General features: G+C 40.4%; 1 protein-coding gene across 11 annotated transcripts in view; it reads right to left on the bottom strand.

The window, feature by feature from the left end:
- Positions 1 to 2,172: 2,172 nt before the first annotated feature.
- Positions 2,173 to 25,051, bottom strand: part of ARMC3 (armadillo repeat containing 3) — an 89,001-nt gene continuing 66,122 nt past the window's right edge. For 3 of the 11 annotated variants that reach the window (XM_070727328.1, XM_070727326.1, XM_070727334.1), the window contains 6 exons: positions 23,115 to 23,215; positions 18,625 to 18,726; positions 13,623 to 13,697; positions 11,515 to 11,712; positions 5,126 to 5,288; positions 2,173 to 2,605 (listed from right to left, as the gene is read on the bottom strand). In XM_070727328.1, the coding sequence (XP_070583429.1) occupies positions 2,396 to 2,605; positions 5,126 to 5,288; positions 11,515 to 11,712; positions 13,623 to 13,697; positions 18,625 to 18,726; positions 23,115 to 23,215 (849 nt within the window). In that variant the 3' untranslated portion in view covers positions 2,173 to 2,395. Of the gene's footprint in view, positions 2,606 to 5,125; positions 5,289 to 11,514; positions 11,713 to 13,622; positions 13,738 to 18,624; positions 18,727 to 23,114; positions 23,216 to 25,051 lie in introns of all 11 variants that reach the window. The other 8 variants (XM_070727333.1, XM_070727332.1, XR_011556828.1 and 5 more) reach the window with 7 other exon arrangements.

Genomic DNA, 25,051 nt, shown 5'->3' with positions numbered 1-25,051 from the left:
ATAGGTTTGCTATCCCTGAACTACAGTATCGTGCTCTGGAAAGAATTCTTAAAACAGCATCAAGTGTGGCTAAAAAGACCAATCCATGAGTGGAATCCCTTCCACACTGAGGGCAGATACATCCATTTTCCACCTGTGCCTCCCATGCTGGCTCCAGGGGACTTGGGGCTCTGATGCAGCTCAATGGCTTCCAACCTGGAGCTGCAGGCTTAGTGATGTTGGCAGTTGCCCCAGCTGATCTGCAAAGAGAGCAGGCAGGTGGCTGGGTGCGAAGCCATTTATCTGCTTTGGGTCCCCAAGCACCACAGAGCTGGCACGGTGGAAGGTAGCCTTTTCTGCAACATACTCCTCCCCTCTGGATCGTCTTTTTGGCATCCAGAGAGCCTCCAGAGGGATGTGGGAGGGCATTTTTACCCTCTCCCAGCTCCAGGGAAGCCTTTGAAGCCTGGGGAAGGAGAAACACGAGCCTACTTGGCCCACCAGAAGTTGGGAAACAGGCCATTTCTGACCTCCAGAAGGCCTCCGGGTGGTGGTGGAAGGTATTTTCACCCTCCCCAGGCATTGAATTATGGTTGTGGGCACTTGCTCACGCGTGATAGAGTGGACGCATGCTCTTTCGGCACCTGAGGGGAAAAAAGGTTCACCATCACTGGTCTATTACTTTGACTGAAGCTTTTCTAAAAAGGTACAAATTTGAAGTTACTTCCTTCTAACTTTCTTAAACTCACACGTATAGAGCACATACACTTTGACTCAGCTATCTGCTTAGTTTTGCCAATTCTATAGTATATTTCTTGTAACCAAACCTTATTGTATGTCGTTTGGCGTGACCCAGGGGAAGAGCCTTCTCTGTGGCGGCCCCGACCCTCTGGAACCAACTCGCCCCAGATATCAGAGTTGCCCCCACCCTCCTTGCCTTTCGTAAGCTTCTTAAAACCCACTTCTGTCATCAGGCATGGGGGAATTGAGATATTCCCTTCCCCCTAGGCTTATAAAATTTATGTATGGTATGTCTGTATGTATGATTGGTTCCTTAAATTGGGGTTTTTTAAATTACTTTTAATATTAGATTTGTTTATATTGTTTTTTTTACTGTTGTTAGCCACCCCGAGTCTGCAGAGAGGGGCAGCATACAAATCTAATAAATAAATAAATTTATAATACATTTATAAAACCTGTTCTATCAGTCATTGTTCTGATCAGATTCCCATTCTCAGGGACACTCACAAATGCACAGAGAGAAAGGCATCTCCCAATACCCTCTGCATTTTTATTTGGGCTCAATGTCCACCTCTTTTATTCCATCCAAACACAAATTATGCATTCCTGTACCAACACTGTAACCATACTTGCCAAAACAAAAGCATGAAAAAGCAGTGCCAGTAATTGACAAGCTAATTAGTATGAAAGTAAACTCAGAAAGTGCTCTATTATTTCTCTGTGCTTCTGCACTCATTTCTACTGGATGACTTGATGGAAGCAGACTGCCATAAACAGCATGAAGTGTATCAGGGTGATGTGATTGTCCCTGCTTGCAGGCATATCAAGTGGCATTGCAAAGTCAGCTGGAAGACTCATGGGAGTGCATTACTGACCACTACCACTTGAGCTGGGCAGGAATATTTGCTAGTTTAATTGTTGGTATTTTATGCTAGTTCTAAAAAAGTGAAAAATCAAAGTTTATTTCATTTTCTGAGTTCTTTGGGTTTGATTTTCGCAGAATGTTTTACAGGTGGAGTCCAGGGACTTCCTGAATCCCTTACGATGAGGCCCTACAGACCCTATGGTTCTACTTCCCAGTTCTACACAACTATAAAATGGGATGGGGCAATCCCATCTTTTGTTGTTGCTCCTACCTTCAAATCGACTATAATGATCCAGTTTCATGTCATTTTGAGTTGAAAAATATTTAAAAGCTATGCATCCAGAATAGGTTAAATGTAGAAGAAAAAAGATCCAAATTCACAGCAAAAAGCTCCTGCTCTTGAAAGAAGATATTATTTTGCATCATTATCCCACCAGCTATCCAAATAGTTCAATGCAATCTACAGCCATCCAAATGTTAACAGGTGTATGTGTGTGGGGGGCCTTTTAGAAATTGGAGAACCACTGCAGCATTTTGCAGTAACTCTCATCACTCAGTTTGCTTTGTAAATTATCCACAGTTTTAACTTTGCAGGTATAAAATTCTTTTTTATTTATTCAACATATCTTTTTAAAAAAATGTAAAATACAAAGTATAATCAACTTTGTATCTCTCTCAGAATCTCTCTCCAACTCCCAACTGGGAATAGATTTCCAACTCGGAAAATAAGCCAATATAGATTTTAATAAAGCAAACTAAAATGCTAACAAGCAGATAAATACATACATAGAGAAAGTTAAGAAAAAATAATCAAATCCGTCGATAATGATCTGCCTCTGGACTTTCTTCTTTCATGAGACAGCCTGGCTCATAGATGAGATCCACAATATATACTTGAGGGGGAAGCAGAAGTCCAGGTATCCCCAAAGGAGAATCATCAACCAATTTCACCTCATTCCATGCTCTATTATATTCACCACGATATAGGCTGGAATTAATAGCAATTCGGTCTGCCAGGACCTATGAAAAGAATAATAAGAATACATTTTATGTTCTGTCGGGCTCTCTGGTAGACTCCTCCCCAAAATTCACAGGTACAAATTTCAGACACACACGTTTGAAAATTCAAAACAATGTTCTTTATAATGAAAATTCATTTAACTAAGCCCTCTTTTGGTATAGCAAAGAGCAGTTGACAGTCTCCAAACAAACTGGTAATTTGTACAAGTCCTTTATCAGTTCTGTGATACTTAGCTTGCAGCTGTGAGGCAATTCACAGTCCTTCTTCTTTCACAAAGTGAAACACACTTTGCCCTGGTTTAGTTTCAAAGTGGGGAAAAATCAGCACACAAAAGGTCAAAGTCAGTAAAGCAGGCACGAAACACAACGATCAGATAATCCTCCACAATGGCCAAACCCACAGGCTGCTATTTATAGCAGCCTCACTAATTGCCACAGCCCCACCCAACCACAGGTGGACTCATTTTCTTTGATAATAATCTCTCAGTTGTTGTTGCCTATGCATCGCTCTCCGCATGCGTGGCTGTATCATTAACTCTTGTTCTGAATCCAAGGAGGAGCTAGATAATTGATCTTCTTCTGAGCTGTCTGCCACACGCTCCTCCTTCCTGTCACTCATGTCTTCTTGGTCAGAGGAGCCTTCATCAGCAGATTCCACCGGGGGCAAAACAGGCCTAGACTACCCTAGTTGGCATCAGAACAGGCCTAGACTACCCGAGTTGGCATCAGAAAAATCTCCCCCCCAATTGCCATCTTTTTTGAGTTCAAGTTCGCTGGTCATTTTTGCAGGCCTCAAAATGGTGAATGGAGCTGGGCTGAGCAAAAAGCCACAGGGCATTTGGATGTCTCCCCACATCCACAGTCCTTGGGGCAGGAGCAGGGCCAGAGCTAACCACAACAACTTTAGTTTTGTTTTCAGTCAATCCACACAGGGCACATTCCCCATCCTGGGTGAAGCCATCCTTCAGGACGGGATATCCTCTTCCAGTGAGAAACATAGAAACATAGAAGACTGACAGCAGAAAAAGACCTCATGGTCCATCTAGTCTGCCCTTATACTATTTCCTGTATTTTATCTTACAATGAATATATGTTTATCCCAGGCATGTTTAAATTCAATTGCACTGAATGAGTTCTTTTTCTATTTTTGCTGGATCTGCCCTCAGACTAAGACAGTTTTGGCTACCTTTCTCCCTTCCTGAATTTGGCCTTCTACACAGTGGACTTACAAGGCTTTGTGAGTGAATTTTTTTCTTTCTCTGAAAGGACTTTCAGGATTATAACCTGCTCTCAATGGCACTGATTAACAACAAGCGCTCAGCAGTGCAGCCTCGGCTCCTACTGCTACTCAATTTCGTGCTTTTTTCCAGGGAATTGACCATCAGGGTTTGCCCTGGTCTGCCCGGTGAGTCCAAAATTACTGTCATTGACCTTCTGATCTGCTAGTTAGAGATGAGCACTCCAGAGCATTGCACGGCACCTAAGGGAGATTGGGCAGCACTAAGGAGATAGTTGAGTGTTTTGCTGCTTGAAAAACTTTATACCGCCTCAACAACGCTTTGCCAAAAATAACATCAACTGGCCAAAATGAATGCTAAGCCCCCTCCCTACCGCTAGTCACCCTTCCAACTTTAGTTTGTTGGCAGTGGCCACCGTCTGCTAAGCCTCATAGGCCGAAGGGGTGGTGCCACCTTTCCGCTGGAGCTCATGCTCACATCCCCCCCCCTGTTCCCCTCTGCTCGGTGCTGTAAGCCCAGAGGGCAGACTGACTCTCAACACAGGTTCATCTGGTGCCTAGACTACCCTAGTTGGCATCAGAAAAATCTCCCCACAATTGCCATCTTTTTTGAGTTCAAGTTCGCTGGTCATTTTTGCAGGCCTCAAAATGGTGAATGGAGCTGGGCTGTGGAAAAAGCCACAGGGCAACAGCTTTATACAACAAACCACAGCGCTTCAGAGGAGGAAGAGGCTGGCTCCTCCTTTGTCCCAGTATTGAGGGTGCAGTAGAAAAATCCATATCTACTGATTAGAAATCAATACCAATATCATTTATTAGAAATGAATACTATAATTTGAATACTGTAATACCTACAATGAATCTGATGGAACAGTAGCATATACTGCATATTCATTAAAATTAAAAGTATGCAACTTAGAGTAGTACATTTGTTTAGTTATCCCAGTGGTATCAGATCTGGCCCATGGGTCCATCCTGGAAACAGTGAAGGACTGGCCTGTGGTACCTCTGACAGCAAAAACTGTTTCTATTTTTGCAGGCAGAAGGTTGCAGGAGGCCACCGTGGCCAAAAATGGAGCCTGGGTGGGCCATTCATTGCCTTCCTGAGTATTTTTGCTGGCAGAGGGCTTCAGGAACTTTGTGGCTGAAAACAGAGCTCAAGTGACGCCGAGCTGGCCATGCCCACTGATCATGTCCACCAACCCCAATTTCCCAAAGTGAAGTGATGCAGCCTCAATGAAATCAAGTTTGCACCTCTGAGCTACACTGTTAATTTGTTTTACCTTGAAAAGCAAAGCTCTGTGGAAGAAGGTCCCTTTGTTGATCTTCCCAATAGGTACCACGTTGCATTTAAGCTCATATTCAATTTCACTTATATGAAGCTCCCAGCTGAACTCATGTAGATTGTCTCTTTCAATGGGACCACCCAACCTATTTGCAACAAACCTGTTTTCAAATCAAACAAGTTAAATCTATTTTCCTGTCATACTAATTAGAAATAATTCTGCTTCTTGACAACTATTTGCATAGTGTTTATGGTGGATCCTTTCATGTTTGTGTGCAACTGGTGTCAATTATTTGATGGCAATATATTCTAGAGTAACATAAATATTGATCTGATGTAGCAATAAAAGTCAATGTTCTAAATGATGGGTATCCAACCTTTTGATTTGCCTGTGCTGCACTAAGTGAAAGATATGGTCCAAGTGCAGCCCAGTGGTTTGCACTGGACTGCATTTGGGCCATATGTAAAATATATAATAAATGCATATAATATCACGTAATAATATTAAAACTTTATGGTCTTATGAGGCCGCATTACTAGCTATCTAGAGTTGCACGCAGCTGGTGGGTCATTGGCTAGACATGCCTTTTCTAAAGGACTCCATCCTTTTGATGGTTTGGAACAATATTCTTTATTATTTGTCGAGATTGAAATAAAGTGAAAGGATTAGATTAATAATTAATGGAAAGTGTGTGACTTTTAATTGTTCACAGGTTACGTAGGAATGTTTTTGTGTTCTAATCTGTGACATACATTTTCAGGATTTAGGAGGAACTAAGCAAGTCTTGAGATGGTTTCATATAATATTATGTTTTTATTCCTCTTGAAGATGTCAGATTGCTAATGTAATTTCCTTTCTTATTTTAAATCTAACAATGATATATGGGTTGAACATGATTGAAATAATTATTTTCTGAAAGCCATTCATTAATTTTAATGATTAATTAGGATTAAAAATCCTAGCACTATTAATCTGCAGCTTCCAAGCATACTGTAGGTTCTAGATATTATGCCATCATCCCCACCTAGCATGATTAAGGATTGGTGGCATTAGGCATTAAATGCCACCAGTCAGTGCCCTAAGGATGGGAAGCATCTTTTAAGATTGTCAATATGTTCCAATGGCTCTCAGTTCAGTTTATCCTATTTTTCACCTTTCTCATTGTCTAAGAAGAAAAGCATGTAATTTAAACATGCATTTCTTTGATTCAGTTATGCCAATTTAGTCATATAGAATCAGTTTTAATGCTAGTCTGGATTCTTAAGACACAACAATGGTAATAGTATGCTTGACAAATAAAAGAACATTATATTCATTATAGTCTGTTGTTGATTTGGTGATAGATGAAAAGATTAATTGTCTGTTTGTTAGACCAGTGTTTTTCAACCAGTGTGCCGTGGCACACTAGTGTGCCGCAAGACATGGTCAGGTGTGCCGCGAAGCTCAGAGAGAAAGAAAGCAAGAGAGAGAAAGAGAGAGAGAGAGAGAACAAGAGAGAGAGAAAGAAAGCAAGAGAGAGAGAAAGAGAACAAGAGAAAGAAAGCAAGAGAGAGAGCAAGAGAGAGAAAGAAAGCAAGAGAGAGAGAAAGACATAGAGAGAGGTAGGGAGGGAGAGAGAAAGAGAGCAAAAAAGAGAGGAGGGAATGAAGAGAAAGAAAGAGGGATGAAGAGAGAGAAAGAAAGAGGAAGGAAGGGAGAGAAAGAGGGAGAGAGAAATAGAGCGAAAGGGAAGAAGATAATTTTTTTTGTCCAAACTTTTTTAGCCCCCCCCGCCCCCCGCTCAATGTGCCCCAGGGTTTCGTAAATGTAAAAAATGTGCCGCGGCTCAAAAAAGGTTGAAAATCACTGTGTTAGACCATGCAAACCAAGCAGTACAGATTATTTTTGGAGATATTCCTATGATTAATAAAATGTCAGCTTATTAGGTTGGTTAGCAAGTAGCACATTTTATTCAAATATTCCTTATTGAGCCATTTATGAGAAAAAAGCTGTTTAAATGCCCTTGTAGCACGAAATTTACTCAATCATCATTTGTATAGGTTGCTGCAGTAAAGTGAAAAGGGCAGCTTTTGGCTCCAAGTGGACATTAGAAACTGATCAGAGCTATCAAACTGGTATTCCAAGATAGGTTGTCAATGGACATCTTTCATAATTAGCAAGCCTAGTTTGGCATAGCAAGATTATTCCACAAGTTAATATGTGTTAGGAACAGAATGGAGCATAAGAAAGTAAAGCACAAACTGGAATCCAGAAGCTCCATTTGGTCTGTCAGCATTCCTTCTGCAGACTTCATAGGCTGTCTTTTCTTTTTTCTTTTTTTTTGGGGGGGGGATTGGAGATGTTTAAAGCACAGGGAACCAACCAAGCCTGCAGTTGGGTCGGGGAGGGATGCCGGCTTGCAGCACACTCACCACCACAAGGCCCATCCACAATAGGCTACACTGCGCTAGCTCCGCTCAACTGCGCTTCACCAGTGGGCGCTCCGTCCTCTGCCACTTCCTGATAATTTCTTGGGAGATGTGAGGCTGGCGGAGTTCTGTAGGTGTGTGATCTGATGCTGCCCAGCCACAGAAGGTCCTGGACTGAATGTGAGAGGGGCAGCAATGGGCCACCCTCCCTCCCAGAGTACTTTCTTCCTTCCCCCACTGCCAAGAAGATAGAAAGAGGGAGGGAGGGAGGAAGGAAAGAAAGAAGGAAAGAAGGAAAAGAAAGAATGAGTAAGGCAGACAGAGATAAGAAAGGGAAAAGGGGAAGGAGAAGATGAAAGAGAAATGAAAGAAGGGAAAGGAGTGAAAAGAAAGAAAGGAACAAGAAGGAAAGGAAAGGAGGAAACAAAAGGAAAGAAGGAGGAAAAGGAAAAGAGAGGAAAGAAAGAACAAAGGAAAGGGGAGGGAAGGAAAGAAAAAAGGGAGGAAAGAAAAAAGAGGAAAGGAAAAGAAAGTAAGGGAAGAAGAGGAAAGGAAAGGGGGGAGGGAGAGGAGGGACTACAACTACAGCTCTGGAATATGGGATTGACTTTGCCAACCATATAAGCAAACCACTGTCAAATAAACTTCAATTATTTTGTAATAATTATACAAACTTTAATCATGTTGTTACAATTAAAACAACCTTTAAAGAGTTTGTTATGATTAAATAAGCATTTATAATTTTGTTATATTAAATAGGTGAATTTCACACTAATAAAATGAAAGTTCTGTGATCATTATTTTAAAAATGTATTTATCTTTTTAAAAAATCATATTAGTGGCCTGCGGGACTTAAAATTATGAATTAGGGTCTGTGGGATTTAAAATTATGAATGTGGTGGTCCACAGGAATTAAAATTATAACCTTGGTGGTCCCTGAGGTCAAAATGTTTGGGGAACCCTGGTTTAAAGGATTAAAAGAATGCCTTACGCCTTGTTTAAACCACTCAAACTGCACATGGATCCCAAGATTGCAACTATAGCTACCTAATTGAAAGCCTGACCTTTATTTTTACCCATCTCCTGTGTGTGGAATGCATGTAAAAAAAAGAAGCATGGTCATGATTGAAAATTACTGTACCTAGTTCCTATGAATGCATTTGGCCCAATGAGCATTGCCTACTTAGTGCTTGAGTGCAATCTTCAACATTCTAATTATTATTATTATTATTATTATTATTATTATTATTATTATAATGTAATAATAATAATTAGAATCCAGCATAGTGATCTCGTTTGCTGTGTTATATTGACATTATTATTATTATTATTATTATTATTATTATTATTATTATTATGTCAATATAACACAGCAAACGAGATCACTATGCTGGATTTCGTATTTCATCACCAGTCGGGTGCTTCCCAAGCACCTAGGACTGCGTGATGTAGCGGCAAATTATGTTTGCCGATCCCAGTAAAGCGGCCTTTTGCAATTGACAGATGGAGATTTTGTCAATTCCGATGGTTTTCAAATGTCAGAATTGACTAATAATAATAATAAGAAGAAGAAGAAGAAGAATAATAAGAATAAGAATAAGAATAATTTGTTGTTGTTGTGAGCTGCTCCGAGTCTCCGGAAAGGGGCGACATACAAATCTAATAATAATAATAATAATAATAATAATAATAATAATTATTATTATTATTATTATTATTATTATTATTAATTAGATTTGTATGTTGCCCCTTTCCGGAGACTCGGAGCAGCTCACAACAACAAAACAGTACAAATCCAATGATTAAAACAATTTAAAAACCCTTAATATAAAAAGCAATCATAAATCTCATACAGACCGTGCATAAAACGGAAACGGTCCAGGGGAATCAATTTCCCCAAGCCTGACGACAGAGGTGGGTTTTAAGGAGTTTGCGAAAGGCAAGGAGGGTGTGGGCAATCCCAATCTCCAGGGAGAGTTGATTCCAGAGGGTCGGGGCTGCCACAGAGAAGGCTCTTCCCCTGGGTCCCACCAGACGACATTGTTTCGCCGACAGGACCCGGAGAAGGCCAACTCCGGTCGCTGGGATATGTGCGGCAGTAGGCGGTCTCGGAGATATTCTGATCCGATGCCATGAAGGGCTTTATAAGTCATAACCAACACTTTGAATTGTGACCGGAAATTGATCAGCAATCAATGCAGACTGCGGAGTGTTGGTGTAAAATGGGCATACCTGGGGAAGCCTATGATAGCTCTCGCAGCTGCATTCTGCACGATCTGAAGTTTCCGAACACTCTTCAAAGGTAGCCGATGTAAAGAGCATTACAATAGTCAAACCTCAAGGTGATGAGGGCATGAGTGACTGTGAGCAGTGACTCCCAGTCCAGATAGGGCCGCAACTGGTGCACCAGGTGAACCTGGGCAAATGCCCCCCTCGCCACAGCTGAAAGATTGTTCTCTAATGTTAGCTATGGATCGAGGAGGATGCCCAAGTTGTGGACCCTCTCTGAGGGGGTCAGTAATTCCCCCCCCAGGGTAATGGACGGACAGATGGAATTGTCCTTGGGAGGCAAAACCCACAGCCACTCTGTCTTATCAGGGTTGAGTTTGAGTCTGTTGACACCCATCCAGACCCTCACAGCCTCTAGGCACCGGCACATCACTTCCACTGCTTCATTGACTGGACATGGGGTGGAGAAGTACAGCTGGGTATCATTGGCGTACTGATGATACCTCACTCCATGCCCTTGGATAAACTCATCCAGCGGTTTCATGTAGATATTAAATAGCAGGGGGGAGAGGACCGACCCCTGAGATACCCCACAAGGGAGCAACCTAAAGGTTGACCTCTGACCCCCCACTACCACTGACTGTGACTGACCAGAGAGGTAGGAGGAGAACCACTGAAGGACAGTGCCTCCCATTCCCAACCCCTCCAGCCAGCGCAGAAGGATACCATGGTCAATAGTATTGAAAGCCACTGAGAGGTCAAGAAGCACCAGTACAGAGGATAAACCCCTGTCCCGGGCCCGCCAGAGATCATCCATCAACGCGACCAAAGCAGTTTCCGTGCTGTAGCCGGGCCTGAAACCCGACTGTTGAGGGCCTAGATAATCGGCTTCTTCCAAAGACCGCTGGAGCTAGAGCGCCACCACCTTCTCAACAACCTTCCCCATAAAGGGAAGTTTGAAGACTGAACGATAGTTATTGAGTACGGCTGGGTCCAGGGAAGGCTTCTTGAGGAGGGGGCGCACAAGTGCCTCCTTGCAGGAAGCCGGGAAGGACCCCCTCCCCAAAGAAGCGTTGACAATCTCCTGGACCCAGCTCCGTGTCACCTCCCTGCTGGCCAAAACCAGCCAAGAGGGACACAGATCCAGTAAGCAGGTGGTGGAACTCACAGCTCCAATGGCCTTATCCACTTCATCGGGTGTCACCAGATCACTTTTTCCCTGAAACTCTTTAAACCAGAGGTGTCAAACAGGGGGCTTAAATTTGGCACACAGGGCCAGCTTGGAAATAGCAAAGGATTGGCCCATGGTGCCTCTGGCAGCCAAAATGGGCCACACCCTTTTGGCAGCCAGAACCACGGTGTTTTGACCGGAAGAGTGCTGCATAAAGCATCTGTCCCATCTTCCCCCCTGGCTGGCCCGTGAAGGACTACAATGCTTATCTGGCCCTCGAAGAAATCCTGTTTGACACTCTTGCTTTAAATGGTTTTTATTTGCTTTACTCTTTTATATATGAGTAAGTCACTTTGAAAATCAATTTAAATAATGTTCTGTCTCAACATGGCCTCTATAACTTATTCAAACTTACCCTAAACTATCTCCCAACAAATTAACAGTCATATTAACAGTCATAATTGTGCAAAGTATGCAAAATAGAATACAATGGAAATTGTATTCTAACCAATATACAGTCTAAAGAAATTGTTTGAAAGATTCCCTTTATATTGCTAACACGCATTTGACATACTCACTGTGCAAGAGCTACCACTTGCTCTTTGCTGGTTGGTAGTGGCAGAATTGTTCTGGAAACCTCAGTAATATAATCAAACAAGATGGGGTCAAAAGGGGGGATCCATAAAACTTTTCCTGGGGTTTCAAGTATTTTAGGTACGGATAGTTCCAAGTCCTCCTCCTTTGGTTTTTCTTCTTCTTTTTTCCCTCTACCCTTCCTTTTGTAAAAAGGTAGCACTAATTAGAAATATCTTTGTTTCCAAAGCTCTCATTTTAATCAGCATAGAAAGCACAGAGGCTCATTCAGAAAAATACCATGATTTTCCCCCCCAAGATACATAACAGAATAAGTATTTCTGCCATATTAGAATTTTCTAGCTCTTTTCAACAATCTCTCTTTTAATTTCATGTTCAAATGAGTATTTGGGGGTTCTTTCTACATACTATTTTTAAATAAAGAAGCAACCTCAGAATTCCAAAGATTTTAGCTAATGGCCATAAAATATTTATATTTCCTACCATCAACAGTGCAGTTGTCACTAACATGGAGCAAGTCCTTTTCAGTTAATTCCAAGATTATGATCCAGGAGTTTCTTATACTCCACATTTGGCAAGCTTTCTATACATATTTTAGAATATGCACATTTTGTGACAAAATTCAGGTTGAAAAAATGACACTGATAACTTATAATATACAAGAAATCATCTCCATTGGTAATGGTTTGTTTGGTTCTGGCAATCCTTAACTGGTTATCTTTATAAAGTTTTTACGGTAATGATGGAACTGGAAGCTGCATAAATCCAGTCATTTAAGACAATAAAGCTCTAGTAAATAGAAATAATATTTTATTTAAAGATAAGAAAAGACAGGAAAAAGCAAGTAAGCACATGCACAAGAAGGCAGCAAACAAAAATATAAATGAGAGAATCAATAAAGCTTATTTAATGAATCAAAGAAAAGCAAGTTGCTCTAAAATAATGAGCACATGATCACTTTATATCTATGCCCATCCTGAATATGCAATATAGTTCTGAAGAAGGTGGAGCCCACGGTTATAATTTGCAACCTTGTTCTGAAATTATGATTAATTTCAAGAATGGGTCTTTTCAGCAGTAACCCTGTAGCTACAAAACATTCTTCTAAAAATGTCTGCCTAATTCTTACTCTGTAATTTTCTAATTAACTATGAATTTTTGAATTAATTTACACCGTTTAATTTTCTTCTTCTGTTAAATGATTGTGTTTTTAAACAGCATTATCTTTGTAATATTTTAGTCACTTCTGTGATTAAACTGAACTTTCAAATATAAATTATTTTATTATGTTTTATTTGTGCTTAGTGTCACTCTGAGATGTTTTACCTGCATGGCTACTAATAAACTGCTGGAAATATAAGACCACCAATCTACTATACATTAAATGAAGTAGATTGGTATCATAAAAATATGTTACAGTTACCCACTTAAAACAGTTTGAAACAATTAATAGCTGCACATATTTCTATGTGGTTTCAAATTATTAGGTTTAACTGAATTGAATCATCAGAGATTGTCATGCACACGTCTGACTAACATGGATGGGCTGTTTGCTATAATTAATACTGTTCTCTACGTTCATTTATCTATTTAAGTAGAAAGGGCTTCATATTGATATGAGCACAAAAAGGCAGAGTTGTGATGTTGTACAAAAGATAAGTGCCAGGCTACAAAGAGATTTTTGAATTATATATTATATCTGGTAGTGGAAAGCAATACTCTGCTAACTTTTCAGACCTTACAATTACCTTAGTGCAGAGGTCTTCAAACTTAGCAACTTTAAGTCTTGTGAACTTCAACTCCCAGCATGGAGTTGAGAATTGTGGCTGGATGAGTTGAAGTACACAAGGCTTAAAATTGCCAAGTTTGGGGACCACTCAGTGTATAATATATATCTTTGCAATGTTGCTACCATAGATTCAAAATTATCTATTGTTACATGAAGGTGATGTAATTGAAATAATATTCTACTGTATCCATATTTCGTTCTGGTCCTTTTCTCTCCTTTATTTGCTTCCTTGAGTTTGTTTTTAGAATTTAGGCCCTTGGGCCAAACTATTTACCCTCAAGCTTGAAACAAGAATATCAGTACCTTGATCCTTTCTCTCTAGAGCTTCCTTTACTGATTGAAGACCGTCCTGGAGACTCTGGTTTGTCTTCCAATGAACTATCAAAATTACAAAATAATTGCCAATAGCTCTTCATTTCTGTAAAGCATAGGAATTCTTAATGAACTGAGAGGAGAAGGGAAGCATTATTAAGAATCTTCGGGGGCCTTCCAAGCAAAACCAATAGGCAAAATATTTTCTGTGGAAGAATCCTTTCCTTGCACTCCAATGGAATACAGTACTAAAAAAACTATATTCCATATTAATTTAATTATTTTGCTTGCTCCCATGGTTTATAACTACTTGACTAAGCAATTGATTTTCAAACTTATTTAAGTAATTTCAATCATATCTACAATCAGTAGGCACCTCAAAAATATGTAGCTGCTTTTTAAGCACATTTCCATATATTTTTTTTATCAAGTAGCATCATTATTGTGGAAGGCCAATGGAGAACTCAACAGATGAAACTGAGCTATTTTAAATGCATCCAGTAATTGTGGTTTAAACAGATGAGTTATGGTTTTAGGTGAAAGCAGCCAACTGTGATTTATTAAATATAAACCATGGCTTAATGCAATATGTGAATTCCTACTGTTTTCTAGACTGGAATAATTTTTTTTGCATTTTCAAACATGGCTGATGGGGAAAACATACATCACAACCAAAGGATCCACGGTGCAACTATCCTTGAGAGAAGTCGATATAGCCCCACAACTTTCACAGAACACAAATTCTTCTCCCATTTTTGCAAGGGAGGGAGAACTTGGATCTTTCCTAATCAACTTATCCAGACAGGTGTATCACATGAACTGCTGTGTATGAGATACAGAAGGATGCAGAAAGGGCAGGGGCAGAAAGGTAATTCTATTTTATTTGGCGTATACAGTAATAAATAGCTACTATGTCCTACTCTGTCCTCTTTGTGCAGGGGTGGGCTACTGCTCAGACGGTGGGAACGCAGTGGGGTAGTAAAATGGAGCTGTGCCCCAGAGCACCCAATTTGCACTGAAAGATGTTGAAAGAAAATGCAGGGCGTCCTGCATAAGCCACGCCCACAGTGTGGTAGTAAAAACTTTGGTAGCCCTTCACTGTCTTTGTGTCTACAACAGCCATAGTTTCTTTTTTTCTTTTTTAACAAAAGCAGTAGCAAAGAATATATCCTAAATTACACCAATTGTATCAAATAAGTTAGTTGACTTTTGATCACATTAAAATAAGTGTGAAGTTATTTTTTTTGAGTCCTCTAAGGTAAGTATCCACAAAGATCCACTGAATCTGATGGGGCATTTTCTTAGGGGCGGGGAATCTGCATAGGACTGTAAATATAGCAATCTAGTTTGGATCCAATTAATCCAAACCATTTAATCTTTTGGGCAATTCTTAAAAAGCTGTCTATGCAATAACAATCTAGCCTTATAAAGGCAAAAAAAGAAAAAAAGCAGCCATTCACTAGAGATGCAGTAATAAAATATATGAATATGTAAATTATTGGGTGCCTATGTGTATAGATAGATATTCACATACTTAATTTAATAATGGTAAAAGCATATCATTCCATGTTTGAATTAGGAAATATATGTGACTTGATAATGTCATATATATTCTTTTAGCAGATTTATATTGTTATATATAAATCATGTTTTGTAAGTGTCTTAAATGATTACAGTACAAAAGACACAAGGGGTATCACGACTGTAGTTGAAATCAGAGTAGGGAGAATTGCAGGTATCAAGAATCCATTGGGGTTAATCATAGGTGGGTTCCTCCTGGTTCGTACTGGCTCTATAGAATCAGTAGCAAACTGTTGGTGATGTCATAGAGCTGCTTCTATCAGTGCTGGTCTGTGGACACTGCCATCTTTTATTTTTATTTTTTGGGGGAAAAAATTTTTTTTTGAATTTTTTGCTGATTTTTTTTCTTCTGTGCATGCCCTTGGCTTTAAAAAAAAAATTAAAAATTTTCACATGCAAAATGCACACCTGCCTGCACAGCCATGCAATACGCACGCAGCCACATGGCGCAGGAAGAAGTGAACCAGCAGCAAGGTAAGTTAGAACCCATCCCTGGTGTCAATGTGGTGTAATACTGACCCTGTGAAATCAAGCAGGTTTTGGACAACTGGTAGCATAAATTTTGAGTAGTTCAGAGAACTGGCGAATACCACCTCTGGCTGGCCTGAATGGGGTGGGGGATGTAGATTTTGCAGTATCAATCCCCTGCCATGTGCATCCAGCCACTCAATGCCCACCAAATCACACCCACAGAACCAGTGGTAAAAAAAATTAATTTCACCACTATTGTAGTTTGCTAATATATATATGAGCCGGGGTGGTGCAGCAGGTAGAGTGCTGTACTGCAGGCCACTGAAGCTGACTGTAGATCCGTAGGTCAGCGGTTCAAATCTCATCACCGGCTCAAGGTTGACTCAGCCTTCCATCCTTCTGAGGTGGGTAAAATGAGGACCCGGATTGTGGGGGCAATAGCCTAGCTCTGTTTAAAAGTGCTATTGCTAACATGTTGTAAGCTGCCCTGAGTCTAAGGAGAAGGGCACCATAAAAATTGAATAAATAATACACCAGGGTGATTCGACACAAAAATATGTAACCCTTCCCTGGTGCAGAGCTGAAGGGATTGGATACTGTAGCCTAGAGCAGCGTTTCCCAACCGGTGTGCCGCGGCACACTAGTGTGCCGCGAAGCTCCTAGGGAATCTCCAGCTGGGCGGGGTGCTGCCGGTGCCGGTGCCTCCGACCTGGAGCTCCCACTCGCAGCTGTCCCCCGGCTCCTGCCCGATGCCGCTGCTTCCGGCGCTCTCCTGCTGGGCCCCAAAGAAGGAAGGCAGGAAAAAGGAGAGCTTCATTCTTCGCGCCTCCTTTTTCCCAGCGGCATCGGGCAGGAGCCGGGGGACAGCTGCGAGTGGGAGCTCCAGGTCGGAGGCACCGGCAGCACCCTGCCCAGCTGGAGATTCCCTGGCAGCACCAGGTAGTAGCCGGCAATGCAGCACCCTTTTCCAGTGCCGCGCAAGGAGCTGGGTGTTGGAGTTTGGGGTGGGGAGCGATGAAAGTGCAGAGAAAGAAAGAAAGAGACAGCAAGAGGGGGGAAGGAGGGAGAGAGAAAGAGAGCAAAAGAGAGAGGAAGGAAGGGAGAAAGAAAGGGATGGAGAGAGAAAGAGGAAGGGAGAGAAAGAGGGAGGGAGAGAGAAATAGAGCGAAAGGGAGGAAGAGAGATTTTTTTGTCCAAACTTTTTTGTGCCCCCCCCCTCGCTCAATGTTCCCCAGGATTTTGAAAATGTGAATAATGTGCCGCAGCTCAAAAAAGGTTGGGAAAAACTGGCCTAGAGGATAATTCTCTGCCTTACAAGGCAAAGTTGCAGGTTCAAGTCCCAGTGGGTATGACTAGCTGATGAGGCCAAAATAAGGCCGAAATAGATCTATCCTAGTCTCCCTTAATTTTCAAATTCAGCAAAAAAACATGTAACACACACACACACATACACACACACACACACACACACACACATATATATATATATATATATACACACACACACACACATACATACATACACACACACACACACACATGGTGTTAATTGATAATTCCCATGTATGCTTTGGTTAGCACCAAGGTGGTTTCCTATCCTAGTACCATTTATGAATTAATTAATGCATTTTCTATTTTATATATGTAGATAACAACACTCTGGGTAATTTTTTGAGTCTAGAAAATTTACTAGTGTTATTAATGTTTTCAGTTATTTTCTGGACACAGAATACAATATAATGCAGATAGTCTTCAGCTTACAATCAATCCTTTAGTCACCGTTCAAAGTTACAGTGGCCCTGAAAAAAGGCACTCAAGACCACATTTCAAACTTATAATGATTGAAGGATCCTCAGGTCACATGACCAAAATATGGATGGTTGGCAAACAGCATGAATTTATGAATTTATGACAGTTGCAATGTTCTGGCATCATCTGATCATTTTGCAAACTTTTGACAAAAAATAAATGAGGAAGCCACTTTTAAAAAGGGTTATTAATTGAACAACTGCAACAATTCACTTAACAATTATGGCAAGAAAGGTTGTAAAATGTAAAACTCATTTAACTATCTTGCTTAGCAATGGAAATTTTGGATTTAATTGTGACTACCTAGACCAGTGATGGCGAAACTATGGCACGGGTGTCACAGGCGCCACACAGAACCATATCTGCTACCACACAAGCTGTTGCCCTAGCTCAGTTCCAATATGCATGTATTTGCCAGCCAGCTGATTTTTGGTTCACGCAGAGGGGGAGGACATTTTTACCCTCCCCTGGCTCTACGGAAGCCTTTGAAACCTGGTGAGGGCAAAACAGGAGCCTACAGGGCTCCTGTTGGGAAACAGGCCATTTCCGGCCTCCAGAGAGCCTCCGGGAGGTGGGGGATGCCGTTTTCACCCTCTCGAGGCATTGAACTATAGGTGTGGGCATTTGTGCATGCGCACACAGGCATGCTCTTTTGGCACCCAAGGGAAAAAACGTTCGCCATCACTGACCTAGACGAAGCTTTCACTAGAAATCACCATCTTGCCAGATAAAGCCAGAACAAATAGAAAATATTGCATAACTTGTTTATCAATCAAGCCCCAAAGGGAGTTTCATGCAGGAACTTAGTATCATAATGGAATTTGTCTTAATCAGCATGGCAAAATAGGTTATTTCTGATGCCACAATGATGGATAGGTATGAATGAGACTACATAAAGTTAAATTGGTGTCTAAATGATGCCATGAGGTTTTTAAATTTGAGAAGAATCTGTATTTCACAGAGGTTGAATAGCCTTTTCATTTTAGATCATCGTTCTTATTTGAAACTTTAAAAGTAAATGGTGTGATAAAGTAAATGGTGTGATTTTTCCCAAAAAGAAATCTAATTTATACATTTTTAAATCTACAATTCCTGAAAGAAAAAAGAGCAAGTACAAAAATTTAATACTTACTTATTTCTGCTACCTCTCCTATTACTGCTGGCAGACACCCCAGTTTTGGAGCTTGTGGTATCTTGTGCCTTTTCCTCTACTGAAATAGAGGTTGCTTGTTCACTGAAACAGAAAGGATGTCATCATATCAGACATTTATTCTGCATATTGCTTCATTTGAACATTTAATTCTTTTTCAGTCCTACTGAGTTTAGCCTAAGAAAATTCACTTGTTACTACAGGTATTAAATATAGCATCAGCAAACAACTGACTCTGTGGTTTCTTCCCCAAACCCCAAAAACTTTAACCTTAGGCTACTGTCGACCAGACCCCATTCCTAAGGGGTCTGTAAGGGGCATGCATTAGCACACCAGCGTGCCTACCGTCCCTGTCCGACTGCTCTCATTTATCTGTATTTACTTTGTTTATGTATAACCTGCTATCTTCTGCATGTTCTGACAAAATAAATAATAAATAAAATAAATAAATAAATAAGTAACAATGAGATTTTAGAGTGTAAAATTTATATGAGATTAAGAAATAATTTATGTCATTTTATGTACATAGACATAATTTCTTCCTACATATATATATATATATATATACATACAGTGATCCCTCGATTTGCGCGTTCTCGATTAGCGCGAAACGCTGCAACGCGGTTTTTCAAAAAATATTAATTAAAAAATAAGTCCGCGTTTTTTTTGCTATACCACGGTTTTTCCCACCCGATGACGTCATACGTCATCACCAAGAGTCACTTCTCTGTCTCTTTCTCTTTCTTTCCTGTCACTATGCTTCAATCATTTTCTCATTTCTCTTTTTTCTCCCCTTTTTTCTATCATTTCTCTCTCTCTTTCTTCCTCTCTCACACTCTCTTCCTCCCTTCTCTCTCCCCCCCTCCACTTGCCCACGAGAAGAAAAAAAGCAACCTCTGCCGGGCAGCTCCCCTCGTGCCCCCGCTTTGTGCCTGCCTCTTTTGGGGATTTTTTTTTCTTTTCTTTTTTGCGCTGGCGGCGGGAGCTGTTGGGGAGGGCTCTGCCGGGAAGGCCTCTCAGCTGCAGAGCCGAATGGGGGCGGAGGCAACAGCGGAGCTTGGCGCTGGGGCCATGCGAGGCTGTTCATCCAGGGGGGCATGGACTGGCAAGTCGCCCTCCTTTCTCTCTCTTTCTCAAGATCGCTTGCCGCTTGCCTATTGCAGCGAAGGAGGCGAAGCAAGGCTCCAAGCTGCAAAGCGGCAAGCGGCAAGCGATCTTGGGGATTCCCCTTTGCCTGGGCGGCGGGAAGACCAAGGGAAGGTTCCTTCAGCCGCCCAACACCTGATCCGCTCCGCAGCGCGGCAGCAGCGAGGAGCCGAAGATGGGGTTTCCCCTTTGCCTTTACCCCATCTTCGGCTCCTCGCTGCTTCCGCGCTGCGGAGCAGATCAGCTGTTGGGCGGCTGAAGGAACTTTCCCTTGGTCTTCCCCGCCGCCCACACGCAAACTCCACCATCTGCGCATGTGCGGCCATGAAAAAAATGGCGCACATGCGCAGATGGTGGTTTTTACTTCCGCATCCAGTATAACGCGGAAATCGGTTAGCGCGGGAGGTCTTGGAACGTAACCCCCGCGCTAACCGAGAGATCACTGTATATATATATATATATATTCGTAGATTTTCACGGGTATATGTATGTAGATTGTTCTGAGTTCGGGTTTTGCCCCGTGTAATATTTTGAGTGTCTATGCGACGTTTCGGTGAAATCACATTCACCATCATCAGGCTGAAGTTTCAAGCTTCGTGCTGTTGTAAATATGGAACGTAAACGTAAATGTAAATCTATAACGAACAAAGATATAAACAGATAGAGGGAGCGCCCATGGGATCACCCCTCTCACCTGTCATCGCCAACCTGTATATGGAATATTTTGAAAATAATGCATTAGAGCAATCCAAACACAAATCTAAACTTTGGCTGAGATATGTTGATGATACTTTTGTAATTTGGCCACATGGAAGGGAAAAACTAGACAATTTCCTCACACATCTCAATAACCTACACCCCAAAATACAATTTACTATGGAAACAGAAATCAATGATCAACTTCCCTTTCTAGATGTACTGGTCTATAAAAAACCCAATGGCACCCTAGGACACACTATCTACCAAAAGAAAACCCATACCAACCGTTATCTAAATGCACATTCCCATCCACCCACCCCCGCACAGATCACCTCAGTGGCCAAAACTCTCATCACCAGAACCAAACGCCTAGCTGACCATGAGCACTTAAAAACTGAATTGAACAAACTCAAAGATGTATTAATTTCTAATGGATTCGAAAGGAAAACAATCACAAACCTAATAAAAAAAGAGACACCCCCCAAAAATCAAGATCAAGAACAGGACAATGGTACCACCCTCCTCCCTTACATCAAGGGCACCACAGACAAAATTAGTAAAATTCTGCACAAACATAACATCAAAACTTCATTTTTCACTAACCAAAAAATATCAAATATCCTAAGGAACCCAAAAGCTAAAATCCAATTAGAACACCAAGGAATCTATGAAATCCCTTGCAAAACATGTGCAGCCACATACATTGGACAAACCAATCGAAGAGTAAGTGCACGCATTGCAGAACATAAGAATGCAGTTAAAAAAGAAGAAAAGACTTCCTCCCTTGTCCAGCACATTAAAAAAACAGGGCACGAAATTGACTTTGAAAAAACTAAATTACTTTCCAAAACAGAAAATTTATATAGAAGAATTACTTTAGAAGCTATAGAGATTGAGAAACACCCCCTCTGCATGAATAAAAGGAATGATACGTCCCGCCTACCAGAGATTTGGAAACCAGCCTTAAACAAAAAAACACTTCATAATAATCACCATGTCAATCCTTCAAGTAATTATGATTCCACCAACCAATCAGATCACTAAAACATAGTCACCCAATCTATTTGCTACATTCAAACCAAATCTCCACCCCTAACACTATATACAAGGAAGAAATGGCAGTTACAAACATTCCATATTTACAACCGGCGACGTTTCGACGAGGTCTCACTCGTCATCTTCAGGCTGGTGTTTCTGTCCTTGTTCTAAGGCGAACACTGCGAGACCTGAGCTGCCTTCCTTCTATAAATACTGGTGGCTGGGTGTGGTTTGATGGCTCAGCAATTGCCTGCTGTGTAGAAACTTCCTGGTGAGTCTACACAGCAGGCAATTTCTACACAGCAGGCAATTGCTGAGCCATCAAACCACACCCAGCCACCAGTATTTATAGAAGGAAGGCAGCTCAGGTCTCGCAATGTTTGCCTTAGAACAAGGACAGAAACCTGAAGATGACGAGTGAGACCTCGTTGAAACGTCGCCAGAAATTTCCAAATCCTACACGGGAAGAAACCTGAATATACCAAGACCGTCATATATATATTTCTTCCTATCCATATTTATGTGGTGTGAGCTTAGTTTCCTCCTACTTGCATGTATACTTAAATCCTATTTTTGTATGGATATTACCTTCTGTTGATGTGGATGCTTCAACCTAATTTATGAAATTTGAGAAAATGAATATTTCTTAAGGCAATTACACAAATGATGCTCATTACATACTGGTGTTGACTGAAACTAATAAGCTGTGTAAAGAGCTGGAAATATAAATACTGAGGATTTAATGCTTGTACATCCTTTCCCCGTTACAAAAGAAGATTGCTTTAAATAGCACTTAGATTTATATACCACTTCACAGTGCGATTTACAGAGTCCGCATATCACCACCAACAAACTGGGTCCTCATTTTACCAACCTCGGAAGAATGGAGTCAAACTTGAACTGATGAGAATTGAACTGCTGACAGCCAGCAGTCAGTAGAATTAGCCTGCAATATTGCATTCAAACCACTGCACCCCCCTGGTGAGATTAATATTAACCGTATTTTTAAAAGCTGAATCTTTATGTTCATGAAAAGAAATATAACTTGGTGTTAATGGAACTCTGTTCTTTAATGGCCTAGTGGAATAGCTTTGAGCAGGGTTTTACTCGCTGATCAGCTATAACAGGGGTATCAGGCTCATGGCCTGCAGGCTGGATTCATTACACACTGGCCACGCCCACCTCATTTTAGTGAAGGGGGGTGAGTTGTGATATATCACGTGACAACAACTTGTCATTATGGATTTGACATCCCTGAGCTATAACGTTTCTTGTGTGAACTATCATTAGCTCTCTACCTACACCTGAAAGAGATGTTGTCAGATTAATAAGACTTACTATAAACAATGTCTTTAGAATAAAGGAAAAATACAGATATGTAAATCTCTTAGTGGAAAGAGAAGGTTATTTGGGGCAAGAGTCCTAGGAGAGAGGCGGCATATAAATCCAATAAATAAATAAATAAAACATTCAATAAATATTTCATGAACAATGAAAGACCTTTACTTGAAACCTTGGACAATAGGATTAGCTGGCTTCGAGTGAAGTCAGTTATTAAAGTCTCTATAATAATTTATTAGTACACTTACATTTCTGATAGTTTAGAATTTATTAAAATTATAGCACGATGATCATTAAGCTTCTGAGTGCAGAGTTCCTCCAATGACAATAGTTTTTCACCAGGTTTCACCTATAAGAAAATTTCAATAAGATATATGATATAAATTGTCTGCCATCTCTAGAAAGTTTACAAAGGTTATTGGGAACTCTTGCTAATACTTATTAGTAGTATTAAGATTAATTTAATGTTAAGCACATAGGAATAATGTTCATGAATAAAATGCCTGAAACAAAATTAAGCTTCGCTTTATCATATGAAGATTTACAGTTACATACAAACTAAGATTTTTGATTTAAAGTAAACTCTAGTTTATTAAAAGGAGCATGCAAACAAATAAAATAAGTTTATTGCTGGCTTATTTGGCATCTGACAAGTTGTTGTTTTAAAGACATTTATATCACAAATTTCTACTGAAGCCAGTTTTTAAAGTTTCTTTTAAATGACAAATTTTATTATTGTACATCATAATAAAACTAATATTACAGTATTAAACTGTTTTTGAACTTTTTAACTTGAACTATTTACATGAATATCATTAAACTATTAAAAAAAACTGTGGTTAAAATGTTTATTATTTTATTGTTGTTCCTGTTTTTGAATGATCTTTTATACTATTAGACATGTTACAAAATTAGTATAAAGTATATACTTGAATCTATTGTATGGATTCAAACTCATGTTCATCTTTCAGCAAAAAAATAAAAGTACCATATTATTTTTTCAAATTGTGGAATATGATGAAATATTGCTTATTCCAAAGAAATAGTAATAAAATTATTTCTGAAGTGTTTCAACTGAGAAAAGTGTAACAAAGTAAAGTATTAAAAAGCTTCTTTCTAACAATAATTACAGTAAGACGAGCAGATAAACCTCAGTCCTATTTATACTTGTGATAATAAATGACAGTTTAGTATTTATCCTCACATGACCCAAATGGTAGGAAGTAAAATGCAATGCACTTTCATAAATATGAAGTATCTTCTCGCTATGTTATGCTATCGGGTGAAATGTGAAAATTTTCCTACTGGTTCTATGGGCATGGCTTATTTTGTGAGTGTGGTTTGGGGGTCAGATGGGTATGGCTTCATGTGGGTGTAGTCATGTGACTGGGTGGGCTTAACCAGATTGTCATGTGACTGGATGGGTTTGGCCAATTTAGCAGTCCATTTTGCCAGGGAATGGGTTGGATTGGATGAGCTCTGAGGTCCCTTCCAGCCTTTGCTGTGCTGTTTCAAAGCATCCTCTGAAATGGTGCCTAATGCCAGCCAGATTTGTGGTCCTCCCCCCCCCTCTCCTGTGGGAAGCATCTCCCCCCAATAAAATATTACTCATAAGTAAAGCACTCACAAGAAAACAAGGGAAAATCAAACTGCTAACAAAGAACCTGCTTGAAGCTCATTTCACATTCGTGCCCAATAGAGATAATGAGATAATGACCATATAGAAAGTGGAAGCCTGACATTTGGCTCCATTAACCCAAACAGGCAAACACATCCTTAGAAAACACATTAAAGATGGGATATTTTGAAATTTCACACTATATTACATTGAATCAGACTGTAATGTAGCTGGTGGTTTCATAAAACCTCTAAATGATGTAAATCATTGTAATTTAATGAAACATATGAATGTACGGCCAATGGAATATTAGAAGGGGTGTCAAAGATTATACTATCCTAGATAATATTCCATTTAAGATAAAAGGGTTGTGAGTAAAGCTTCTTCAACCAGTTCCTGTTGAATTATCTTCATTCTTCATCGGCTTCAGTTCTTGAGTTCCTATGTCATACATTCCTGTGCCTAGCCAGTAGCTTTCGAATGCAACTCTGACAATTTCCCTATGGCCTGATCCTACGCAGCTTCTGCTCAGGCAATCTCACACTTCTCACAAGAGCCTACAAAACT

The sequence above is a fragment of the Erythrolamprus reginae genome, chromosome Z, assembly GCF_031021105.1.
Source record: "Erythrolamprus reginae isolate rEryReg1 chromosome Z, rEryReg1.hap1, whole genome shotgun sequence".
NCBI lineage: Eukaryota > Metazoa > Chordata > Lepidosauria > Squamata > Dipsadidae > Erythrolamprus > Erythrolamprus reginae.
Note: the sequence above shows the minus strand (reverse complement) of the source record. Positions and strands in the feature narration are given on the sequence as shown.